Genomic DNA, 27,055 nt, shown 5'->3' on the forward strand with positions numbered 1-27,055 from the left:
CAGCAGCAAAGGTAGGTGGATGACAAGGCCAGGGAAACCAAAAAAAAAAAAAAAAAAAACCCAAGATTCCTTATGATCTGAAATTAAAATCTGGTAAGGATTAGAGGCAGCCAACAATTTCAAACAGAATATTGATTGCAACTTGCAAGTGGGGGTTGGCCTAACTTTAAGCTTCATGTGGGAGTTCACTTTCTAAAGGGTGGTGTGGTGGGAAGCGCACAGAGCATTGCCATCCCCACCCACCTTTCAATTTCAAAAGCTTCATCATTTCTCCACTCCTTTCTTTCTGAACCAAAAAAAGAAAAAGAGAAAAACAAGGCTCTGTCACATCAACAGGACCACATTTCATCCATTGATTTAACCATCCCCTCTAAGAGAGGAGTAAACTACAAATAAAAATACAGTGCAGCTTCACAAAGGCTTTGTTCCTTTCAAGCTTTTTAAGCATCTTTCCCCCTTCCCAAGTCCAACACCACTAAACAAAATTAAAATTATTAAATGAAGACCCAAAACTTCACACTATAGAAAGCTCATATTTTACCTTTCTGCCCCCATCTCACAAGATCTAAAGGATGTTTATACAAAGGAAAGAAAAGAGAATGCACTCACTAGCTTTGGAATGCATGTTACAGGCTTGAGATAGAGAAAGGGAGAGAAAAACACTAGACAGGGAGTTTACATTGAAGTAGTCCTCATGGGCAATTTTGGTTTCTGCCAGGGCCTCCATAGTAAAAGTAATGGCCCCAATCCCCATTGCTGCCAGTTTGGACATCATAGCAGTTGGATTGCTCTGTAAAAGTGCCAATCCCTTTGGGAGCTTTGAGATTGTTGGAGCTGTCAACAACCTGAATGTTCCTGAAATAACTAGCCTTCCCAAACCCCTCTTCAGGAAAATGACCACTGCCCATCTGTGTTAAGGTGTGCAGTCCATCAGCCTCTGAATTCACAACCTCCCCTCCCCACTCAATCATGGAGGCACTGTCAGCCAGGTACGAGAATAAGAAAGAAGGCCAATATCCCAACACATAGTCATTTCCAAACTGCATCCACCAGTGTCCCTCATTTGGATCCTACACCAAATACACAAATACTCATCTCAATCATCAACAACAAATAAATTTCTTAATATTACTCTCACTACTGAATTATGCTCTAGTTATATGTCAATCAGAATGGTTTTTTAAGCCACCCATGTGGGTTCTTCATACATTAAAATCTGTAGTAGGGGGAAATGACAAAAGAATCTTACGATCTCAAACACCGGGATTTTCTGTTTCTGACCCCTTTAAAGTAAACTATATGTGTGGGTGGGTATTATTTTAACACCTAATGTGAAGACCCCATCTCAGCTGGGCAATGTCCACAAATGATCACATGCACTTATCTTTGTACAGTCAGTCTCATTTGTCTTTTAGCATTTAACGCAATGGTTGATGTTTCAATTTTTCTTTTGTGTTGTCCAAGTGAGGTTTGGCATTTACCTTCCAGATAAGTATACTGATATCATACTGTGGACTGCGAAATCCAGATACAGGTGAGATACTTGCCCCCATCGCTATTTCACTGTTAACTTGAATAAAGCCTGAGCAGAGGAGGTTATAACATCCTGTGGCTTGGTATGCATCGCTCTGCAAATATATTCATCATCGTTAGATCAATGGAATTGGACAAGAGAGACTAAAAAGTTAAGGTCCCATTTGATAACATTTTTTTTAAATTGTTTTTGTTTCCTCACAATATCTTTCCTATGCTTTTCACTTCACTTACAGACGCCAACATTTAGATTCTTAATCAAATTCTAAAAGTAAAAAGTAATTTTTAAAAATTACTTTTTCTAGATTTCAAAACTTGAGTCAGATTTTATGTCCAAGGTAGATAACAAAACAATGAAACTCACAGGTGGATGTAATGCTTATGAGCTTAGTTTTCAAAAACCAAATGATTATCAAACAGAACCTAAGTGATCTTATCAAAGAGGTAAATGAATCTTACAGTCCAATAAGTGAAGAGTCTCGTGTTGTTATCGCCATATAGGTCTGGGCTGACCTGATGTCAAAGGTAACCAATTATGAGAACCAACGATGGGAGCAAAAAGAAAAGGAATTGATTAGCTTTTTTAATCAATATTAGTTCACAGTACCTGCCAGCCAGCTTCAATACTATTGAGATCTTGACCAAAAGAACCTCCTAAAATCCATAACTGTGACAAGCTAAACTCATTAGGCTGCTGTATTTTGGGCTCCCATACATTGATAGTTGCCTTCGCTCCATAAAACTTATCTCCTTCCACATAAGCTATTGCGTGCTAAGCAGCTCCGAAGGGAACAACACGATATCAGAACTAAAGTAAATAATTAAAGAAAATAAAAAGACTGATTGTATTTAAAAGGGGGAAGAATTACCTGATGACCACTTTGATTGATGAGATCAGGATCTGCAGACCTGGGTTGAGGAATGGTTCTGTGCCTTTTCTTCCCATATCTTTTGGCAGAGCTTGCCCTCAGAACATCATCTTCCTTGGTTCTCCTAATAGGAATTGTGTTTTCTGGGCACCTTCCATTTGAATGCCACAGCTGATTGATGGGGTTTGTTCTCTCTTTAGGTTTCTCAGACACCTTGTTCTCATCAAATAGCCCTTCTGGGTGGTAAGTAGGTCTCGTCTGATACACGGACAAGTGGTAAGGAACTTCAGGACAGGTAGATGAAGAAATACTCGAAGTAGGTGCAAAACTGAGAAACGTTACAAACCAGAATTTTATGATCTTTGAGGAAAGGATGATCGAAAGCTGGTTGATTAGAAATGTGAACACAGTCGATGATATCCCCATCTGGACTCTGATTGAACATAACAAACACAAAATTTAAGAAAAGAACGAGGGAAAACAGTAGATGAAAGTGAAATTTCATTTCTCAAAATCTTAACTATGTAGCTAAAACTGGAAGCTGCAATACACGAGATACTGTTTGATTTCTAAGAAAATGGAAGTAGCAACACTCATAGCATACATTATTAAAGGCTGTTCCAAGTCTTAGGAAAAGCAAGAAATTAAAAACATGTTTGAGAGGGAGAAAGGGAGAACCTGGATTGTTTTCAATGGGGGCTTGTTCAAGCGCCTAAGGTGCTTCTGAACCTCCAGGTTCTGCATGGAAGGGGATAATCGAGCGGACTGGGAGAGACAGATCAGAGCCCATAAAGAGAAAATCGGTAGCAGAACTCTGCCGGCCGTTCCTCTGCCAATCTGAGAAGGACGCATTTAGAGGAAGCCGCCCAAATGCCTCCCAAATGGAAATTAATCACATACACCCTGACCCAACACTCGAATCTCAAACCCAAATGCTTCTTCACAACTGGGACGGTTCTGCTTCCACCTACCAGCTCTCGCTCTTTGTCTTACTCCGTTTTCTACAACGCCTGACCAAGCCAAGCTAAGCTACCCTCTCGCTCTCTTTCTGTGCTTGCAAAAGAAAGAGAGAAGATGGGATCATTGGATCCGGATTGTAAAAATCACTTTTATATTATTATATCATCCTTTTAGAACTTTGATTGATTGCACGATGACGAGATAAAGGGGAGAGATGATGATGATGATGAAAGAGACTGAACCAAAGTTGTAGGAAATAGAACATGGGGGGAAATTTGGGCTTTTATTTTTATACACAAAGCTCGTAGCTTCGTATTAGTAAATTTTAGCATCGTCTCTCACTGTCTCGTGTGATTGGGAATATTAGTAAATTAAGAGCACAGAAAAGATTGAAGAAAGCGGAATCCTATGCCAAACTTGAAGCTGAAACCACACCCACGGAACACAATGCAGTATCTGTATGAGTATGACCGTATCCTTGTACTTTTATTTTACCTTCCACTGCATCTCACTTTTCCCCTTGCTTTTTTTAGCGCCTTTTTTTCAACTCCAAAAGATTCCTCTTTTTGGTAATACATGGTGGGGTCAGCCAATCTCCCTGCAACCCATTTAATCATAAACAAAAAATATTCTTTTTAAGTTCTTCTTTCTTTAATTTGGTTCTATTTTGATTTTTAAATTTTCAAAAACAGACTTTTTTTTTTTTTTTTTAGTTTCTAAACTTTTTAAGAGTGTTTATTTTGGTTTTTATTATTAAAATTTTGTTAACTCTTTAATAAAATTTTGTCTAACATATGCGGAGTAAAATGAAAGTGAAGTAAAAAGGCAACTAATGTGATAAAATATTTAACGATCAAAATCTTAAATACAAAACGACTTTTAAGTTCAATATTAAATCGTTTTACCAACTCATTTAAAATTGTCTACATTTTTTAGTGTGATTAACTTATTTGATAGTCTAGTCATACAAAAATACAAGTCAACTCATCATTTTGTTTAGGAGTTAATATAATTTTAATAGTAGAGACCAAAATAAGCATTTTTTAAAAAAGTTTAAGGACTAGAATAGATGTTTTTAAAAGTTTAAGGATCAAAATAGAATTTATATATATATATATATATATATATATTAAAAGAAGAGAAGTTTGCCACATCCAACTTTTGATTGTATTTTTCTACAAATTTAACCAAACATGAACATAATTTAACTCCTATAAAACATGTATTTTTATCCTTGAATATATTTTGCATGTTGTTAAACATTAAAAAAAACAAAAAACAAAACAAGAAACTTGGTTTCCCTTCATTTCACTCAACCTAACTTTTCCATTCTTAACAGAACTTTTTATTCAATAAAAATAGTTGAATATTTGTTTTAAAAGGAAAAATCGCTTTTGAGATCTCACATTGCTTAGGTTGGAGAGTGGACTCTCCTTCATATACTCTCATCTTAGACTTTGGGTTTGGACCCCAAGAGGTACCCATATTTTAGAGGGGTGGGTAGGTAGATGAATGTGGGTACGGGGCGTGGTGCAGCGCGTGTGATTATTTTTAATAAAAAATTATTAATTTAATATCAGTTTTTGGGCCCCACGTTATGTGGGGCCTTTGAGGCCTATAACCTTCCATCATTTCTTACAAACTCATTCTTCCACTCACAATTCAATCCCTCTCCATTCCTTCCTCTGTATCCATTTTGTTTTTGGAGCATATCATATCGAAGGACTATGCATCTTCAATCAAGACAGTTTTATACTTCTGGGTTGTTTTATCCTAGGGACGGCGAGCTGCGAAACGTCTTAAAGAGAGCGAGATCCGCGACTCAGCCTGTAACGAGATTTTGTTTTGAAGGTTCCACATTTATGATGACTGTCGTATGTGACTGTTCGCTGTTGTCAAGTTTCACCATCGAAGGTAGTCGGTTCCAACAATTTTAAGACATTTTCATTTGTCGCTGTTGCGGTGGCCCTTATAAGTCATAACGATATTATGACTTCCAACCTCAACCGTCCATTTCGGTTCGAATGAGCGAACTTCAAACAGTGAAAGTAGAAGATGTTGTTTTTCCTTAACATCAAGAAAGTTTCTGACGCTTGTACCACGGATAAGCCAATCGTTACGAACAAAGATTCGACTAAACAATAAAAGAAGCTGTTGATTGGGAAGAAAAATACTTTTTATGTAAAAAAAATCATTTTAAATGGTTTGACTGATGATCTGTATGATTACTACAACAAAATGAATACAACAAAGGAACCTTGGGATGCCCTGCAAAAGAAGTACGATTCCAAGGAGGTCGGGTCGAAAAAAATATGTTGTCAACCGTTACCTCAAGTTCCAGATGGCGGATGAAAAATTTATGGAGGCCCAGTCCCATGAACTGCAAAAGATGACTCATGAAATAATAACCGAAGATATGCCCCTAAACGAACAATTCCAAGTTGTTGTTATTATTGATAAATTACCCCCTTTATGGAACGATTTTAAAAACACCTTGAGGTATAAGACCAAGGAATTTTCCTTGAAGATTCTTATCACGCGGCTAAGGATTGAGGAGGAAGCCTGAAAGTAGGACCAGAGGGAGGAGGTGAACATCGTACCTGGGACATCCATCTCTATTGTGATAAAGCCTGACCAAAAGTCCAAGGGGACAAAGAGGAAAGGTCAGAACCGTGGTTCCAACAACCAGAACCAATAGAAGAAGCAGAAACCTCCATTAGGAGAAATGGTACAGTTTCTTTGCTTTAACTATAATAAACCTGGACACATGGCTAGAAACTATAGGAACAAGCATCACCTACTAGTCAGGAAAATCTGACAGAGGAAACGTTAGTTGCCATGATCACAAAAGTAAATGTGATCGGTGGTTCTGAGAGGTGGTGGATAGACACTGGCGTTATATGTCATGTCTGTCACGACCTTAGTCTCTTTAAAACTTATACTGAAACTAAGGATAAGAATATTTTGTTGGTGGATCACCACTTAACGAAAGTTGCTGGAACCGGTGAGGTGGAGCTGAAGTCTAACTCGAAAAAGACCCTCTTATTGAAGGATATCCTGCAAACTTCAGAGATAAGAAAGAACTTGGTCTTGGGCTATCTCCTCAACAAGGCCGGATTTTCTCAAACCATAGGGGCAAGTTTATATGCCCTTACTAAGAATAATGTATTCGTAGGGAAGGGTTATGCAACTGAGGGAATGTTCAGATTAAATTTAGACATAAATAAAGTGAAATCTTATGTATATATGTTGTGTTCTTTGAATGTTTGGTATGCTATACTTTGTCATGTTAATAAGAAATTAGTTAGTAATATGATTAGGCTGGAAATGATACCTAATTTATCCATGAATGAATTTGATAAATGTGAGTATTGTAATCAAACTAAAATAACTAAGACTCCGCGTAAATATGTACTTAGAGTATTTAAGCCTCTAGATTTAGTTCATTCTGACTTATGTGAATTTGATGGTATCCTGACTAAGAACAATAAAAGATATTTTATTACTTTTATTTATGATTGCTTTGATTTTACTTTTATATATTTGCTGAAAAATAAAACTGATGTGTTTGATGCTTTCAAATTATTTGTAACCGAAGTAGAGAATCAGTTTAACAGAAAGGTTAAAAGACTTTGTAGTGATAAGGGAATTGAGTACGATTTAGATAGCCTCAATGAATTCTTTAACTCACATGGAATAATACACGAAAAGACTACATCCTACTCTCCTAAAATGAACGAAAAAATCGAAAGAAAAAGTAGAACTTTAGCCGAGCTAGTAGTTGTTATTTTACTTAGCTCATGAGTCACATCTTATTGGAGTGAAATCATCCTTATCGTGTGTTATGTCCTAAATAGAATACCAAAGTCTAAAAACACAACTTCACCTTAGGAAGTCCTCAAGAATAAGAAACTATACTTGTCATACTTTAGAACATGGGGATGTCTAGCCTTTGTAAGGATTCCAGGCCCTAAAAGAAAAAAGCTAGCTAGTAGAGTCTATGAGTGTGTCTTTATAGTTTATGCCATAAACAATAAAGCCTATAGGTTTTATGACCTAGTAAACCAAGTGATCATTAAGTCAAATGATATCGACTTTTTTTAGGATAGATTTCCTTCTAAATCGAGAAATGGTTGGGGCTTAGGATTCAATTGTCTAACAGTCAAGGATTTTGGGGATGACTTTCAAACCTATAATATAGAAGAAGATCCTAAAGATCTAAAAGCTGCTCTATCCTCTATAAATGTCAACTTATGGTAAGAAGCCATAAATAATGAGTTGCGCTCTCTTGAGTCAAATAGGACTTGACACTTAGTAGACCTACCCCCCAGGTTGCAAGGCAATAGGGTACAAATGTATCTAAAGGAAGAAACTTATATCTGATGGAACAGTTGACAAGTTTAAAGTCACGTTAGTGGCAAAGAGCTTTAGACAAAGAGAAAACATAGACTTCTTTGACACATTCTCCCCTGTCACTAGAATTACCTCAATCCGTGCTTTGTTCTCTCTTGCTGCCCTTTATAACCTCGTAGTACATCAGATGGATGTAAAAACCACTTTCCTAAATGGTGAACTTGAATAAGAGATTTACATGAAACAACCTGAGGGCTTTATAGTCCATGGTCAAGAAAATAAGGTTTATAAGCTAGATAAATCTCTATATGTTCTGAAACAAGCTCCTAAGCAATGGCATGAAAAAGTTTGATAACTCAATTCTATCTAAAGGTTTCAAGGTTAATGAAAGTAACAAATGCATCAACTATAAGTTTGAAAATAATCTTTACACTATCATGTGTCTGTATATAGATGATTTGTTAATCTTTGGGTAGAACTTGCATATCATAAATGATGTGAGATCTACATTGAGTGCAAACTTTGACATGAAAGACTTAGAAGAAGCAAGTGTAATCTTAGGCATATAAGTGACTAGATCTGAAAATGGAATTTCTTTGGATCAACCTCACTATGTAGAAAAGATTCTAATAAAATATAATTAATTTTAATGTAAACTAGCATGTACTCCTTATGACCCTAGTGTTAAGTTGTTCAAGAACACTGGTGACCGTGTTAATCAATCTGAGTATGCGAGCATCATAAGCAATTTTAGATACGTTGTTGACTGCACTACTCTTGATATAGCTTATGTTGTAGAATTAATATGTAGGTTTACAAGTAGACGTAGTATAGAGATTGGAATGCTATAGAAATGATTGTGAGGTACTTAAAGAAAACCCAAAACCTAGGATTACATTATTAAAAGTTTCCCATTGTCTTGGAAAGATTCAGCGATATTGACTGAAACTCCCTCTCGAATGATTCAAAAGCTACAAGTGGCTATATCTTTAATATAGTAAACAGAGCTATCTCTTGGAAGTCCAAGAAACAGACTATTTTAGTCCAATCTACGATGGAGTCAGAAATGATAGCATTGGGAACAACTAATGAAGAAACAAGTTGGCTTAGAAGTTTGCTATTAAAGATTCCCCTATGGAAAAAGCCGATACCAGCCATATTGATCCATTGCGATAGTATTTCAACAATCACAAAATTCAGAACCGTTATTATAATGGAAAGAGACAAAAAATACGTTGTAAGCACAGTACCATTAGAGAGTTCCTCACTACTACCACAGTTAGAGTGGATCATATACAGATGAATGAAAACTTGGCAGATCTTTTGACGAAAGGACTGGCCGAAGATAAGGTTTTTAAAATCTCAGAAAGAATGGGACTCATACTTATAAAGAGACGAATCACTGTGAGAAAAACCCAGCCTGTAGACTGGAGATCCCAAGAAACAGGTTCAACAGGTAATAACTTATCACAAGTGGTATATAATGAATTATGCTAAAACAAACACAAAGTTCCTTTCCTATGACCTAGAGTCTGAGCATGATATCCTAAAGTATAAGAAAGGTTAAACTTAGTTCTTAATGAGATCTATACTTGATGTCAAGTGAGGTACTTAGCTACAGGAGCACTCTTGATAGACTCACATATGTGAATGAGGAAGTGGGGACCGCTTCCTATGGAGTTTTTAGGCAAACTCTTTAGAGTGTTCACTAAACCGGGAAACATGTGCTAGGTATTAAAGCACAGGCTTTTCGAACTACACCCTAATGATACTGTGTATGAGATGTTGTTAGAGATAGAGTTCAAAACCATGAGTTACTCTAGTATATTCTGAATTATCTACATTACGTAAAGATTCAAGTTGTAAGACACCTTTATGCACAGTGTTGTATAAACTGATATTGCTCGATGAAAAATGGTTTTCTTATGTTTTTAAATTTTCAAGTGGGAAATTGTTGATGAAGATTTGAGTTTTAAAAGGAAAAAATGCTTTTAAGAATCCCACATTGCTTAGGTTGGGGAAGTGGACTCTCCTTCATATACTCCCATTTTGGACTTTGGGTTTGGGACCCAAAGGGTATCCATATTTTAGAGGGAGTGAGGAGATAGATGAGTGTGGGTATGGTGGACATCCCACACACTACCGTCATCCCAGTGAGACGAGTGTGATTATTTTTAATTAAAAAAATATTTTTTAACTTTATTATTTAATTAATTTATTTAAAAATATATATAATAATATCAGTTTTTGGTCTTCAGTCATTGGTCTTCTGCCCACATCATTCGCGTCGAATTCTATGTACGCACGTTCTGTGGCTGGACACATCTTCCTCCTTGGCAGTTTCGCACTGCAGTTGGCCTTCAAGGCCTATAAAAAGCGCAAGCCATCCATCATTTCTCACAATTCATTCCCTCTCCATTCTTTCCTATGTTTCCAATATGTTTTTTGAGCATATCATATCGAAAGGTATGAGTTCCAGTCGGTGGCTGTGCATCTTCGATCGAGACAGCTTTATACTTCTGGGCTATTTAATCTTGTGGACGACGTGGCAATACTGTTGAACTGCTTGCTCACTTGGGCAGAATCGCTAAATATCTTAAAGAGAGCGAGATTTGCGACTCAACCTATAACGAGTTTCTGTTTTGCAGGTTTTCTTTAACTTCTGATGACTGTTGTTCGTGACTGTTCGCTACTGTCAAGTTTTACCGTCGAAGGATAGCCGGTTCCAACATGAACTTTGACCTTTATTTCCGGAAAAAAAAAAATCATATACTTGTAAAACACACAATCTTAGAGCATCCTCGTAACATTTTGAGTTTCAATTTTTATCTAAATTCTAATGAATTTCTACTTAAACTAGTTTTAAAATGTTTATATAAGGTCAAGAATAATATTTTAACTTCTTAAAATATAAAGAAATTTCTAGAACAAATCACAAAGTTGATGGCCACTTAGCTTTTATATTATGAATTTATTATGCAAATTACCATTGAACAATTTGATGGAATACGTACAAAAATAGGTACACCTTAGATGTGTTAAAATTTTCTGAACAAATTTGAACTTAAACGTCAGTTTAACACAGTTAGAAGAATTATTCAAACTTACAAAGCTAAAAACTAACATTTTTAAGCTAAATTTTCAATTGATTTAGATCATTTCGCTTTTATGTTCATTGTTAATCATATAGATTTTGTGAGAGTTTACAATGATTTGTAACAAAAATATTCTACTTGACCTTGAATTATAATTATTAGAAAACTAAATTCCGTAGTTTTTTTTTTTTTTTTTTTTGAAACACCAAATTCCGTAATTGTTGGAAGTGTGGAAATACAATTTTTCTTTTTGGCATATCCTTTGCAAATAATTTTATTTTTTAAAAAAAAAAAAAAAGAAAGAAAAAAAGATGCATACACTTGATTTATAAAGACGTACCACCCTGACCATATGACCTAAATATATCCATATTTTTTTTTTAAAAAAAATGTATTGTAATTAAAGTTTGAAGTGGAGGTATCAAACCTCAGATTTCGAGATTGATAGTATAAATACTATGTCGATTAAAATACGCTCTTGTTGGTAATATATCCATATATATATATATATATTTTTAAAGGTATTGTAATTAAAGTGTGGGATGGGAAAATCGAACATCAGACTTCAAGGTCGATAGTACAAGCACTATATCAGTCAAGCTACGCTCTTGTTGACAATATATCTATATTTTTCTGAAAGCCAGTGATACCACATTAATTAATTGATTAAAACATATTTTAGTATTATAATGAGAAATGGACGCTGCCAATTATCAAGATGGACAATTATTAAAGAAAGATTTATGCAAAAGGTTTAGCTTTTAGAATTGCTGGCCATTGGCATTAAACTAGTGATTGGTGCCATCCATTCAAAATGCCACTCATTGCTAACTTTACAGATTCCCTATCCTCCTCTCCTTCCCACTTCAAAGTTACTTTTTTGCCCTTTCTTTTTCTTTTTCCTCCCAAACCAAAGAAAAATTAGAAAGAAAAAAAAAAGAGGGAAAAAAACTCGCTTCCTTGGCCACTGCTTTCATTTTTTAAAGTCATCCTAAGTAAAGAAAATAATCATTTTTTTAATTTCAAAGTTGAAGTCACCATTTAAAGCTGTTTTTTATCTGTGATAGATCGCAATAGACAGTAAAATGAATCAAAATATTTATAAATAATAACAAAATATCACAGTGTATTTGTGAAAGACCGCCATAGAAAGAGATAGACTACTATCTAACAATTTTATCATTTAAAATAATTTCTTCAACATTTATATTTTTTTCTAAAAACATAAAAGATACATTTATGCAATAGCAAAAGCAATATAAATGTAGTCTATGTTTGGTTTGTTTAATATGTATATATATGGTTAAGCAATATGTAGACTTGAAGATTTGAACATCTCATCTAAGTCAAAGATGACCATTATCATGTTGACATTTTTTATTTGTAGATTAATCTCTTATAAAAACTAGTATCAAATTTAGAAATGATTAGGTTTCATGACTAAGTATATGCATACTAAAATACAGTTTTGATTTCATTAGTACAACATATGTGATGATATGAAAAATATAAACTTCCAAACTATAACCATAACCAAATAAATATCTTATAACTTAAAGATTATATATCATTTATTGTTGAGTTATGCTTATATTTGCACAAATTTCTTTTGCCACTACACGAACTATAATCCATGAGCCAAAAACCAAATAAACATCCTATATACAGATAAATACACAATCACACCCATATATGATATACAAACTAAATACATTTATGGAAATTTCTTAATCAAATAAGTACATTTATTGAAAAATTTTCAATTTATATCTCTAACTTGTAGGGATTGTATCAATTTAAACTTTGTACGAATAATTATATCAATTTGAAAATTGAACTTTAGTAAAAGTATTAATTGGCACACTCCTTCAAATTTAGTTAAAAAAATATCGATAATTTTTTTTATTTTTTTAATTAAACTTCTAAATTGTTATAATTGAATCAATCTAGCCCCTTTATTAAGATTGCATAAAAAGTCGTCCATACATTGAATTCTTACATATGTGTAGACTTCTTCAAATGTCGGAATTAATAAAATTGACTATTCAAATTGATGCATAGACAGTTTTCAAAGAAAATCTTAATTGAGCATCTAAATTAATTTGTTTATAAAAATTTAGGTATTTAATTGATAAATTATAAGTCTCTCAATAGACATAAAGGAGGGTGTAAATTGATATATGTACAAAAATTTAGAATTCAAATGGATACAATTATTAATTAAAAGTTTAAACTAATACAAAATCCCAAGTTTAAAAGTGTGAACTTATATTTTTTCTATGCATTTATAGCTGGAAAAGAAAGAATTAAGAAAAAGTGGGGAAATAATAGAAGCCAAACAGTTGACATAAATGAGTGAAAAGTGGAATGTGGACATAGATGACAAAATTTCAGAGAGTGAGAGATTATGTCTATACGGATTTGGGAGGGTGCAGGTGGTAGAGAGTCAATGGTGGTGGGAAGAGGAGTCATTATAATAAATCTAGAACTGGAAGACTCTTTGGAGGCATTTAGGACAAGGAATTAGTTATTATAGTTGGGTTATAACAGTTTGCTGTCATCTATTGTCCGTCATTAAAAGATGAAAAATCAATTTTAGGTTAATTAAGGTATTATCAAACATAATTAAGGATCCAATTGGTATTATTATGATATCTTAAACATGAATTTAGAAGAATTTGGGATCATAAGTCAACTATGAAGTTTATTAAGGGATTAATTTGAAGTAAACCCTAATTAGAATTAATCTGAAAAGAAAATAGTAAACACGATAGCAAAAAATAAATAAATGATAGAATGTAAAATAGTAAAAACTATAGTAAATAATCATAGGATAGTTCTTACCTCAAACGTCCTCTTTGATAATTTTTTTTTAAAGAAGCATAACCGTTATTTCCATTTATAATTTGACCTATAAAAGTTTTTATTTTATTATCACTATCTAAAAATCATAGTCCAAAAAGTAAGAGTAAACAATTATAAATTTCAGAAAGAGAACTAAAAAAAGAATCATGCTTATTAAACTGAAGAATCCAAGTTTAGATTTGATAATTATCATGTGGTTAAAAGCAGCTGCTTTCCAATCCTCCAAACAAACGCCAACCTGAATTAAACACATCAAAACTTTTTTTTTTTCTCTTTTTGTTAGAAGAATAATTGTAAAGACAAGGATAGAACCTTTGATCTTTAAAGATAAAGATCATACAAATTACCATTAAATTAAGTTCACTTTAACTAAACGGATCAAAATATTTTAGACACTAAATTCAAAAGCGACACTGTTGAGCGTTGAAAAAAATGATTATCTTGGTTCAATGATCTGCATGTGGGATTTTTGTTCGCCGTGATTGGTGCTTTTCCACAAATAAACGTCATTACAGCTTCTACGGTCCACAGTCAAACCTGCAAAGGCCCATCAAACCAACTCATCCCTCACGGATTATTGGCATCAAAGTGATTATCTTCAAAACACTTCTACTTACAGTCAGACATTCATTCCTTTTGCAATCCATGTAAAATATGCATCATTTCTCAAATCATCCATCCACACAATGTCAGGTCAACCTGACTTACTGACAAAACCTGATCAAGGTAAACCAAGCTGGAATCTACAAATGTTCTACAATCAACATCAATCTAAGGTCCACTCATTGAAAGTGAAACACACATTTCTGTCGCGCTTCTTTCGGTTTTTCACTGTTGCATTCCCTTAGTAGGAAAAAACCATACGTACAGACTTTGTCACCATAGATACAAGCCAGAAGAGACAAGGAGCCCAATGCCTTCATGTACTGTACATGATTTGGTAAAACTTTTTGAAAGAAAGCAGCTGTTGAAACTTGGAAGTGAGACACCTAAAGCATGGACTGCATCCGAGTTGGTGAAGACTCTTTGGTTACTTTTCTCACAATCATTCACACAAAACTTGTTAAGAAATGTTCAGATGCTAAAATGGGACTGCAACTCCAGGCGTCCATCCTTCATCAAACAGTGAAGCCACCATTAAATTGCATCTAATGTTACGCTAAACTTAATGTATTAAAATTGAACAAGATACCAGCAAAGAGATCAACGCACGTTAAAGGTTGGGTAGATATTAATAAGAGGTAGAAAATGACATAGGTTAACATCAGAAAGCATTTAGACAACAGAAAGAACGATGTCTCAAAGCTGCCACACAAACCTTAGACGATTGCATTTCTTAAGACAATGTGTCAACTTATTTATCTCACACTGATAGGATATTAGCCACTTTTGACGAATTTGTTTCTAAAATTTACCCAAAAGACCACATATTATAAAAAAAAAAAAAGTGTTGGCTTTATAACAAAGATACTGTTAACTTTTTCCCACTTCTAACCAGTAGGAAACTTAATCAGAACTCTAGCAGTATTTTCCACCAAAGGATAAACATGAAGGGGGCAGGAATTCCCTCAATCTCGTTAGGAGGCATCTGTCTACGATTGGGTAAGAAAAAGATTTGCTAGTTGGCACGCTTATGATGCATAGTACCAACCGCATTACTGAATCAGTTTGGTTAGCGACAAGGAAATCTAACTACTATAACACCCAAGTGTTTCATTTAGTTGGTGAAGACTCAGAGAGCATTTTAAACAAATTTAGAATTTTGCTTCAATAATCTTCAAAGTTCGAGTGGCCTATTCCCTACGTGCTTTATTTATTTATTTTAAAGAAAGGATACAAATTGTTTCATTGAATAGATGAAAAAGGATTCATGTTCAAAAAAACAAAATACAAGATCCAAAATACAAAGGAAATGTCCTACTAGCATTACTAGCATTATTTAACCCTGTGAAACTCTTAGGTTTGAGAGAGAATCAGAATACTCTATTCATTCACCAAAAGTGTGAATATATACAAGTGTACAAAGCATAGAAAAGGAAAATATCACAAAATATTTACAAGAATGGAAAACCCTAACAATAGAATTATAACACTCCCCCTCAAGTTGGAGCATATATGTTAATCATGCCCAACTTGTTACATAGATAATCTATACATCTTCCATCCAATACTTTCGTGAAGAAATCGGAAATACTAGATTAGACGCAATATGAAGTGTTGCTTGATTATCACACCACAACTTTGTCGGTGTGGTGATTTCAAATCCCAACTCAACAAGAAGTTGATATATCCAAATCAATTCACACACAGACTGTACCATTGCTCTATATTCTAATTCCACACTTGAACGTGACACCACATTTTGCTTCTTACTCTTCTAAGAAATCAAATTACCACCAACAAAAACACAATACCCTGAGGTTGATCTTTTGTCTTCTTTAGATCCTGCCAAATCGGCATCTGAGAAACATTCAATATTAGTATGACCATAATTCTTATATAATAAACCATGCCTAGGAATAGCCTTCAGATAACAAAGAATCTGTTCCAATGTAGCCCAATGATCAACTGCAGGGCATGACATGTACTGACTCACAATATTTACTGAATAGGCTATGTCGAGTCACTATAAGGTAATTAAGCTTTTCCACTAACCTCCTATACCTTTCAGGATCTTTTAGCAATTCTCCATCTTTTGTGAGCGGTAAGTTAGGCATCATTGGGGTACTACATGGCTTAGCCCCTAGCTTTCCTGTTTCAATCAACAAGTCAAGTACATATTTTCTCTGTGATAATAGTTATCCTTTCTTGCTTCTTATCACCTCAATTCCTAAGAAGTATTTCAACATGCCCAAATCTTTTGTATGGAATTGACTATGAAGAAAGATCTTTAGAGACTGGATACCTAAAGTATCATCACCAGTAATCACAATATCATCTACATATATAACTAACAAGATGACAAAACTCTCAGGTCTTTTAAAAAAGACCGAATGATCTGACGTGCTCTTCCGCATTCCAAAGCTTTCAATCACCTGACTAAATTTACCAAACCAAGCTCGTGGGCTCTGCTTTAATCCATACAAGGATTTACGAAGGCGACACACCGTTCCATTCTCCCCCTAAGCAACAAACCCTGGTGGTTGCTCCATATACACCTCTTCTTGAAGATCACCATGAAGAAATGCATTTTTAATATCAAGCTGATGTAAAAGCCAATGATTGATTGAAGCTAATGAAAAAAACAACCTCATGGATGCCATTTTTGCTATAGGAGAAAAAGTATCAGCATAGTCAACGCCATAAGTTTGTGTGTAGCCTTTCGCTACAAGGCGCGCTTTTAACCGACCAACAGAACCATCAGGATTGACTTTAACTACAAACACCCATTTGCAACCGATAGCCTTCTTTCCTGCAGGGAGAAACTAAATCCCAAGTACAATTATCATTTAAGGCAATCATCTCTTCCACCATTGTGGCACACCAACCAGGATGAGACAAAGCCTCATGAATAGTTTTAGAGATGGATACAGACTCTAAGGATGCAATGAATGAACATGTGGAATGTGACAAATGGTTATATGAAACAAAAGAGGAAATAGGATGAGTACATGTATGTTTACCTTTATGAAGAGCAATAGGAAGACCACCACTCATTTCTGGATCCAATGAGGAAGAAGACTCTGGTATAGAGCATGGAACTGAAGGAGGTTATCATCGAGTATAGACCTTAACGATGGGTGGAAGAGTAAAGGTAGCCCACAGGTAGAGATGAATCAGGAAGAGGATTGGAAGGAGAAATAACTGTATAGACAAGGAAATCATCCTCTAATTCCTTATGCTCCCCCTGATTCTTATTCGAAGAGAAAGACGGTGATGAAAAAATTGAGGTATGTTTAAAAAACGTGACATCAGGAGAAATGAAATATTTATTTAGACTAGGACAATAACACCGATACTCCTTTTGAACACGGGAATAACCAAGAAAAATACATTTTAAGGACTTTGGATCCAGCTTGGTATGCTGAGGTCGAACATCCAGAACAAAGCAGGTACAACCAAATATTTTGGGTGGAATGGGAAACAAATGTTGCTTAAGGCATAAAGTACGAAAAGGAATCTCACCCTTAAGAATGGAAGAGGACATGCGATTTATTAAGAAACAAGCTGTGGAAACAGCATCAGCCTAAAAGGATGTTGGAACATGCATCTGAAACATCAAAGCTCTGGCTGTCTCAAGGGAGATGACGATTCTTTCATTTTGCAACCCCATTTTAAGATGGAGTATCGACACAAGAAGATTGATGAAGAATGCCATGGGCATCTAAATAAGACTTGATTGTATGAGAGAAATATTCCTTAGCATTATCACTCCGTAGGATTTTAAGAGCACCACTAAACCGAGTTTGAATTTCAGCATGGAAGTTACGAAAATGAGAAAGTAACTCAAAACGACTTTTCATTAAATATAACCACGTAACACGAGAATAGTCATCGACAAATGTAACAAAATACCTAAACCCTCCTTTGGACTCAACAGGACATGGACCCCAAACATCAAAATGGACTAATTCAAAAGGAGCATTAGCTCGTTTATGAGGATACAAACTCAAACGATGAAATTTAGCAAACTAACATGACTCACAATCTAAAGAAGACAAATGTTGAAGTTGTGGACGAAGACTTTCAACACAGAGATAGACGGATGACCCAAACGACAATGCTCTTCAAAGGGAGAGGACACGCTTGAGCATGTGATGGTCGTAGGTGTTCGTGGTTCAAAGATGTAAAGACCTCCAAATTCATACCCTTTACCAATAGTCTGTTTCGTTGTAAGATTCTGAAATAAGCAATAACCAGGAAAAAATGAGACAACAATGAAGATCACGAGTGAATTTACTGACCGAAATCAAATTAAACGAGAAATGTGGTAAACTTAAAACTAATGACAAATAAATTGATTCAATAAGATGGACGGTTCCTGATCCTAAAACAGGAGTGGAGGTTCCATCAACTATAGTGACATTAGGTGAAGAGGTAGATGTACAAAGGTTAGAGAATAAACTGGGTGTTACCTATCATATGGTCTGTAGCGCCAGAGTCATGACCCATTTTGACGTGGAGGAAAGAAGGCATTTAGAAATGTTACCTGTCTCTGCGATGGCCGTAATGGGAGTAGAAGATGATGCCCTCAATGACTCTTGTTACTGCTGAAATTTAGCAAACTCCTATGTAGAAATCGTAATTGACTTGTCAAGATTATCAAGAGTAGAGGCGACATGTGCAGAGGGTGATGGCATCCTCTGACCCTTATTCATCAATCTTCTGCATTCACGCTTTGTATGGTCAGGTTTATGACAATAATAGCAAATAACACCTCCTGGATTTGATCTTTGGTTATTGGGATGACCTTTGGAGCTATTTGATTCAACCTCCTTATTACCTCTATAATCATTTGTGCACCCAATCAAAGCATTACTAGAATCAGATGACTGTTTGTGTCTTCTCGGTACGAAGTATTCGAGTGTAAGCTTCTTCCAACGATGAGATATTTGAGCTTGACAACACTTGATCTTTGGTCATCTCATATTTAGGTGCAAGGCCTACTAAAAAGCTCATGATAAACAACTTTTCACGTTGAGCCATTAGAACTTTTGGATCTGTGTTGATTGGCATCAAGGCATTGAATTCCGCACATGTATTTTTGATCTCCATAAAGTAGCTTATAAGAGATTTTTCTCCTTGATCAGGTTGATATAGAGTCTTACAAACATCAAACACTCTATTAATATTCTCTTTCCCAGAATAAGGAAATCCAAATATTCTAATAGTTCCTTGACTGATTCGCAGTAATTTACTAGTTCAATGATTTCGCGATCAATAGAATTCTTGATTTGTAGAAGCATTCTTGAATCGTCCCGCCACCAAATCTTTTTATTAGCATCAATCGATGGCTCTTCTATGATGTGATCATCCATCTCCATGCTCCTAATAAAGTGGCGAACAATTGATCTCCATGAATAGTAGTTGGATCCATTCAACTTGTGTTCAGTTACTTTTGACACCATAGGAACAATCTCAGACATGACTACTGGTTTCTTATCAGGCATTACCTCAAAAAATAGACACCGAACAGCAGAAAATCAAACCCGAATTTACCGAAGAGATGTCTTTACAAGCAGTGAGTATATCTATATATTCCAAACAAACACACCACCAAGAAGAGTCAACAAAACTGAGGAAACCCACAAAAGAACCAAAACAGATGGCACACGTGCCTACACGCGCCAACGTGTGGACCGACGACAGAATGGAGCAAGTGGCACGTGAGCCTCACGCGCTGGTCAGATGGAATCCGGACTTTGGGGTTTTGTAGATTAGCGGCTGGGCTCCTCGACGGGCTGGGCGGTGTCGAAAAACTAGCCTTTTTTTTTCCGACAGTGGCGGCGGCTAACGGCGGCGAACAAACCAACGACGGCGACTATGAGCAAAAATGTTAACTCACCACAAAACCCTAAACGTAACGCAAACGGGTTCTAAATTCTCAAACCCTAAGGTTCACAAAACCCTAAGTTTGTTTAGAGAGCTTTGATACCATGTAAAACTCTTAGGTTTGAAAGAAAATCAGAATACTCTATTCATTCACCAAATGTATGAATATATACAAGTGTACAAAGCATAGAAAAGGAAAATATCACAAAATATTTACAAGAATGGAAAACCCTAACAATAGAATTATAACAAAACCCAAATCCCCATCTTGCAAAGCCAATATATTCCCCAATCCCTATTAGACACGAAGTACCCTGAAACTCACATTCCAAGAACAATTAATTCTTTGTTACGCACAAACCGCAGAAATGTCTGATTCATATTTTATTATAACTAAACTAAATGTTCATCTTCTCATTAGATCCACATAAATAAAACCTACAGATAATTAGAGGTCTCAAGTGTTGGGATAGTAAACAACGATCCTATATCTGATGGATAGGCTTCTTGTTGTTAAGATCTTGAAAGACCAAATACATAATAAAACTGTGCTCAATCCAACTTGGATATGGAAAAAGAGAAACTGGTAGATAGAATAGAAATATAAGCAGAAGAATTGGAGACAGAAAAAAGAACAGTGTGATAAACAATAAAACAAACGAAAGGATAGACAACAAAAAATAAAAAGAATGCCAAAGAAGCTGAGTAGACAAATTTGGCTAAATTAGCAGACGTATAGTAGAACTAGCAAAACTCAAGAGTTTGGATCTTCAAAGAAAAAGATCTTCTAAGAACAGAAGACATCATGTTATAGACCACAGCAGATCACTTAGGAAAACCATTTATCTAAGAGTATGAATGAACTTGGAGGTAGTCAAGCCTACATAGGTAAGATTCCCAAAGCCGAACAATATATTTACAGATTTTATTGGTGTAGGACAGGCAAAATACTCTACTCTTTTCTGGACTCTAAACGCATAATATCAAAAGAAAATTCTTTTCACTGTCATAATTATGATTTTTAGATCTCATAGACGTTGTGACAATGCTAGTAGGATGTATGCAAGTTATTTGTGCTTCTTTTAACAGACAGTGAAATTTTAAAGCAAACTCAGATAATCTTAACCAAACCATTGGAAGTATTTGACTAAGTCAATTACATTTTTATACTGGCCCACGACTAAGCATTAGAATGTAGTGGGATTGTCCAAGGACACCCCAAGTCCAAATCCCTCAAGAGTTATTCCCTTCTTATCTTCATATTAATTATCCGTGTTGTGGACTTGATCTAAGTTTCTAACAACTTGAAGCTTTTAGGTGCAATGCCAATTGATCACATTCTTCAATGGAGGGGGCAAGAAAATGGGAAACTAAAAAGAAGGCTTTCCTTATGACTGAAGTCCTACCCTCCTCCAACAACTTAGCCAATAAAGACGACGAAGTTATTGATGAAGTCATCCATGATACAACTGTGCAATTCTTTGAAGAGGATAAAAATGAAATCCGCTAGCTAGAGAGTAAATGGAGCATATCTCCACCTCAAAAATTAGGCATATTTGTGAAATTTATGATGAATCCCAAGACAAGAGGTCGTATAGTGACTCTTAACCATATCCATTGTCCACGATCACGACGAAGATTTAATAAAATTATGTTGTGGCTGGAAAACCACAATGAACGCAACAATTTGAAATGTAGGAGATACAACATGGAGCAGATACCTCAACCAACAAAATCAAAGAAAGCAACCTTTACTTTAGAAAACACAGAAGATGGTGTTTTTTAAACCACGAGCTAGTAATAAATCTTTCGATTCTAGTAATAAATGGTGTTGTCTTAACTACACGCTTGTTGTCAGTTACTATCATTACTAAAATAACTCTGACACAGACGCTAGACAATGTCAGCCATGGTCGGGGATCCATGATTATTTTCAGAAGTTGTCAAATCCGATAGCACTGATCGAAGTTTTCCATATATTGTTGTCGATATCTCCAAGTTGCACTCCATGGTTCAAATGTTCAATAGTCAAAATCAATTGAAGCAGGGAAAGAGTAATTATTCTATTATAATACAGAACACGGATAATATAATCGTACTCCGGGAAAGGAAAAATGAAAACCCACCATCTGATCAATGAAGAAAGGGGGAGAAAATTACCAGAGACAAAAGTCAGTCGGAAGCATAGTAGTAAGAACTATCGGAGTCCGAGGAAGAGGAGGAGTAATAGTAGAAGGAACCGGGAGAAGGAACACAGATGAAGGTCCAAAGAGAGAGGGCAAGGCGAGAGAGCTGTTGAAGAGGGAAACCGAAGAGAAGGTAAAGAAGTTGGTGGCTGGTGAGGCGAACTGGAAAGCAAGCAATGCATTGCGAAGCATCCGCCGATAGATGAGCGACTGATAACACCATTAAACTGCTAAATACCATGGCTTTCTCTATGCCTGATTACTGATTTGGCTCTGCGTTCTTGAAGGGGTTTGTGCTTTTCGCCTTTTCCCCTTCAACTTGAGTTCCAATGATTTGATTCTGCCCTCTCCCCTTTTGATCCCTTCGCTGCATTTGCCTTTCCTAATTTGGTTGCCTCTACATATCCTTCATTCTGTTAAACTCGACCGAGGATTTTTGTACCCTTCCGAAATTTCAGCTTCTTCCGAGTTAAAGTTAATTAAATTTGTAGGGTTCTTTTTTATTTTAATTAGGTAAAAAGGTAATTTTGAAATTATTTAGGTAGGGATTTTTTTTTTTCTTTATTTGAATGTGTCTCTTCAAGAGAAGTCAGAAATTTTTTTTTTCTTGTCCGACTTGAATGCTCTTGAAGAGACATATTCATTAAAACAATTTTAAAAAAATTAAGAAATGTCAAATCGTCTGAACAGACGTATTTAGATCGTTCATAATGTCAGCGCATGGCGTGGATCGCCTCGTTGATCGTGCTAATATACTTCTTTTATTTTGTCTTTTTCTCCTTCAATTTCAACATAAAATCCCTAAACAAGCCAGTATTTCTTCACCTTCTTCCTTTATTTTCAAACATCCAAGATCATCTTCTGCCTTCATTTTCAAACACCTAATAACCAATCTTCCATCTTCATATTTTCTCTCCATTTCAAATTTAGCAGTCATCGTAATTCCCACCATCTTCATATTATAATTTGTTTTAGTGCAATATTTTATTTAGTAAGTTGATATATTTTTATTATTTAACAAAAAAAAATTAAGTTTTTGATAATTTTTACTAATTTTTTTCATTTTTGTTTTGTTTACGGCGGATATTATATCGAAAATTTCTATAAACAATCATTCAGAAATTTTTTTGGTAAGGTGCAATATTTTTCTTTTAATAAGTTGATATATTTTTTAATAGTGGGTTAATTTCTTTTGTATTAATTCTCATAATTATTTTATATTGGGTTAATTTCATAGTTTTTCATGAAAGGGGAATTACATGCGATTAACATTGGGTTATATATGTTCGGGTTAATGGTTAAAAATAGGTTATTAGACTTCTAAATCATTCTAGATTTTTTAAAAAATTCACTAAGTCAATTACCTAAAAAATTCAAAATCAAATGTACTATAAAAACTTATTAGAAAGACTATAAAAAAACTTAGAGATTTATTAGACAATTTTAAAGTCTAAAGTAATTGTACATAAACTACAAGAAAAAAAATGTAAGTTTTTTTAATAGTGGATATTATTTCTTTATTTTATAGTAGATTAATTGGAGAGACATTTTATTTTATAATGGATTAATTAGATAATTTATTTTATATTGGGTTAATTGGACGTTTTATTTCTCAAATGAAACAAAAATGTAAATATCTAAAACATCCATAATTTTGTATATTTTTTTTTATTTTGTTTACCGTGGCTATTATTTTTTAGAAAAAATCTACAATCAAGTCATTCAAAGGTTATGTATATAACTATTTACTTTTATTTGAAATGATGTATTGATTATTGAATATTGAATGTTTGAATGTTAATGTAAATGTTATTGTTATTATTATTGTTGTTGTTATGTCTATCATTTATCTAGTCAATTTATTCTGGATTTATCACCTTAATATTGTAAATTTTATGATGATTAAAAAACAAAGGTTTATGTTAATATAAAAGAATATTTATCATTGATTTCCAAAATGATGATGAATGCCTTTAATAACAATATCTATCATGATATTCACCTTAATATTGTAAATTTTATGATGATTAAAAATTAATTTTTTTATTATTATTTTATTTAAGGTGAATATTATTTTTTTAAAAAAAAAATCCTTTATAAAAATAGGAATAACGCATACTTATTTATCATGATTTTGTACCTATTTTTTTATTATTGTTTTGTTTAAGGTGGATATTATTTTTTAAAAATATTTCTTTATAAAAATAGGAATAACACATACTTATTTATCATGATTTTGTATCTATTTTTTTAATTATTATTTTGTTTAAGGTGAATATTATTTTAAAAAAATATCCCTTTTTAAAAATAGAAATAACACATACTTATTTATCATGATTTTGTACCTATTTTTTTATTATTATTTTGTTTAATATGGATATTATTTTTAGAAAAAAAATACTCATTTATAAAAATAGAAATAACACATACTTATTTATCATGATTTTGTACCTATTTTTTTATTATTATTTTGTTTAATATGGATATTATTTTTAGAAGAAAAAAATACTCATTTATAAAAATAGAAATAACACATACTTATTTATCATGATTTTGTACCTATTTTTTTAATATGATTTTGTACCTATTTATGTATTATTACTTTTCATTTTCAACCCATTGTTTGAAAACGTATCTTTATATAAATGAATTGATTGTGAATTTAAGTTCAAATATTTGAAATGAATACAACCAAAAAGTTAAATATTTTTTTTTTAATATAGTTGGCCTAATTAAATATAAAAATGAAAACCTATTAAATGTTTTAAATGGTCAAATTAAAATTTCATTTTGAGTGTAAATTTTTTTAATATAGTTAGCCTAATATATACTTACATAAGTTATGATAAATATCAGATTGCATGGAAACATTGTTAATGGGCCAAACGAGATAGAATATGATAGGCAACCATCTATTCGCATAAACATGTCTCGTCAAGTTGACTTCAACACATTAATCAATGGATTATGTGATTCACTATCATAAAGAGAGAAGGTGGGGTAGAGGTAATATTTAGATATTGTAGTTATGTAGTGGGATCTAGTTTCTACATCCCTATCTCATTGCGAAGTGAAGCTGATGTACGATTCATCATGAGCAACGGCCACACCCTCCAAATAGAGTTGAACTGTATATATCCCAACCCAGTGTCCCAAGTCCAACCTCAACAAGAGAATAAGTTGAAACTACTATTGAGTTGGAAAATCATAATGTGGAGGATGAGCATTGTGATCCAATTATTGCCATAAACGACGAAGAAATTGAAATAGACGATGATGATATCGATCTAGATCAATTACCCAGTGAATTTTATGGCGTTCATGAAGTCCTTGAAACTTTTACTGAGATAGACCTGAACAACATGAACATTGTATCCGATTTAACAACGGAGGAAGACAATAATATGCGGTTTGATACATTGCTTAAGAGGATGATATTCAATACGAAATTGGATTTAAAAAATGCAATAAAAAGTTATTCAATCATTCGACATCAAAATTTTGAAGTTATTGAGTCAAAGAAAACAGTATGGGATATTAGGTGTAAAAGATATGGTAATGGTTGCATGTGGAGACTTTGCGCTATCTGCCAAAAAAAACATGGTAAATTTGAAATTACCCATTATAATGGCCCTCATTCTTGTGCGTACGCAAGACTGAGTTAGGATCACAATCAATTGGACTCAAATCTAATTTCGTATGAGGTAAGCAACATAGTTAAAAAAAAAAAAACACGTATGTTGATGTCAAAACATTACAAGATATTATCTTGAAAAAATATGGTTATTCCATTAGTTATTGGAAAGTGTGGGACGGAAGAAGAAAAGCAATTGCTAAGATATTTGGAGATTGGATCGAATCGTACAATTTTCTGCCTAAATGTACAGTTATCTATTAGAAGCTAAATGAGGTGGATTGTGATAATAGGATTGTCATGTTCAATAGCGTGTATTAGTCATTTGGACTTGTTATTGAGGATTGCACGCATTCAGGCAACTACTTCAAATTGATGGAACCCATTTGTATGGAAAGTATGAAGGAACATTATTGATAGCTACCTTAGTCTATGCAAATGGTCACATCTATCCAGTTGCATATTGTACCAGAGGAAAGTGTTGATTCATGGGGCTAGTTTTTGAGAAATTTATGGGATCATGTGGTGCATGGAAAGGAGAGAATGTGTCTAATTTCAGATAGACACAAAGACATTATATCTACCACCAGAAACCTTAACAATGACTGGGTAGGAGTACACCACAAGAATCTGTTTAGGGTTTCACTTATTTAATATAACTGTTATATTAAATTTGAATGTCTTTGATGCATGTTGTGGAAGTGAAAGCATGTCTAATTTTTATAAGTTGTTATAAATTAATTAGACATTAAAATCCATAACGAAGATAAGTTGCATGCTCACGTAAGTTAATCACCCATTTTAATAAATTAAAATAGGTCGACATCTTGTAAAATGTGTTACAAACTCAACTGGTATATAATCCTGTCTAAGGCTAGAGGTACTTAAGTTGACAGTCTACAGAACACCTCCTACTTGGGGATTATGGTCGAATAATTAAGCGTTGTTAACCGATCTTATAAGCATAGGTGAGCAGTGTGCGTTAATAAAACGATTTATCACCTAGACATCGTAGGTTTAAAATCCATTTATAAGCGTTATATTTGGATAAACCACATAGACTTAGGG

At 34.1% G+C, this 27,055-nt stretch overlaps 2 protein-coding genes across 4 annotated transcripts; both read right to left on the reverse strand.

Moving 5' to 3' along the window:
* Window positions 1-322: 322 nt before the first annotated feature.
* LOC120088312 (carboxyl-terminal peptidase, putative (DUF239)) lies at window positions 323-3,862 on the reverse strand. The gene is made up of 7 exons (XM_039045521.2): window positions 3,081-3,862; window positions 2,749-2,835; window positions 2,403-2,660; window positions 2,141-2,305; window positions 1,993-2,046; window positions 1,482-1,628; window positions 323-1,070 (listed from the first exon to the last, which is right to left on the reverse strand). Exons 1-7 carry the CDS (start codon window positions 3,252-3,254, stop codon window positions 693-695), a joined length of 1,263 nt encoding a protein of 420 aa, XP_038901449.1. The 5' UTR covers window positions 3,255-3,862; the 3' UTR covers window positions 323-692.
* Window positions 3,863-13,918: 10,056 nt separating this feature from the next.
* LOC120088345 (uncharacterized) lies at window positions 13,919-22,825 on the reverse strand. Of its 3 annotated transcripts, XR_005484895.2 has the most exons (3): window positions 22,328-22,825; window positions 14,293-14,788; window positions 13,919-14,212 (listed from the first exon to the last, which is right to left on the reverse strand). XR_005484895.2 is itself a non-coding variant. In XM_090306229.1 (2 exons), exon 1 carries the CDS (start codon window positions 22,592-22,594, stop codon window positions 22,340-22,342), a length of 255 nt encoding a protein of 84 aa, XP_090162355.1. In that variant the 5' UTR covers window positions 22,595-22,796; the 3' UTR covers window positions 14,310-14,788; window positions 22,328-22,339. The 3 variants fall into 3 exon arrangements, 2 of the variants coding, with proteins under 2 accessions (XP_090162355.1, XP_090162356.1); XM_090306229.1 differs by lacking the exon at window positions 13,919-14,212 and having other exon boundaries at window positions 14,310-14,788; window positions 22,328-22,796; XM_090306230.1 differs by lacking the exons at window positions 13,919-14,212; window positions 14,293-14,788 and adding an exon at window positions 18,113-18,515 and having other exon boundaries at window positions 22,328-22,796.
* Between the last annotated feature and the right edge of the window lie 4,230 nt (window positions 22,826-27,055).

This window comes from Benincasa hispida, chromosome 10, assembly GCF_027475165.1.
Source record: "Benincasa hispida cultivar pf3 chromosome 10, pf3_genome.v1.1, whole genome shotgun sequence".
NCBI lineage: Eukaryota > Viridiplantae > Streptophyta > Magnoliopsida > Cucurbitales > Cucurbitaceae > Benincasa > Benincasa hispida.

What these genes read in the sequence shown, in the direction of transcription:
- LOC120088312 (XM_039045521.2), bottom strand. Translation starts at nt 3,254, where the DNA reads ATGCGTCCTTCTCAGATTGGCAGAGGAACGGCCGGCAGAGTTCTGCTA. An exon ending in TCAATCAAAGTGGTCATCAG is followed by an intron (nt 2,306 to 2,402) that starts GTAATTCTTCCC and finishes GGAGCTGCTTAG; the next exon opens with CACGCAATAGCTTATGTGGA. An exon ending in TCAGTATACTTATCTGGAAG is followed by an intron (nt 1,071 to 1,481) that starts GTAAATGCCAAA and finishes TATTTGGTGTAG; the next exon opens with GATCCAAATGAGGGACACTG.
- LOC120088345 (XM_090306229.1), bottom strand. Translation starts at nt 22,594, where the DNA reads ATGGTATTTAGCAGTTTAATGGTGTTATCAGTCGCTCATCTATCGGCG.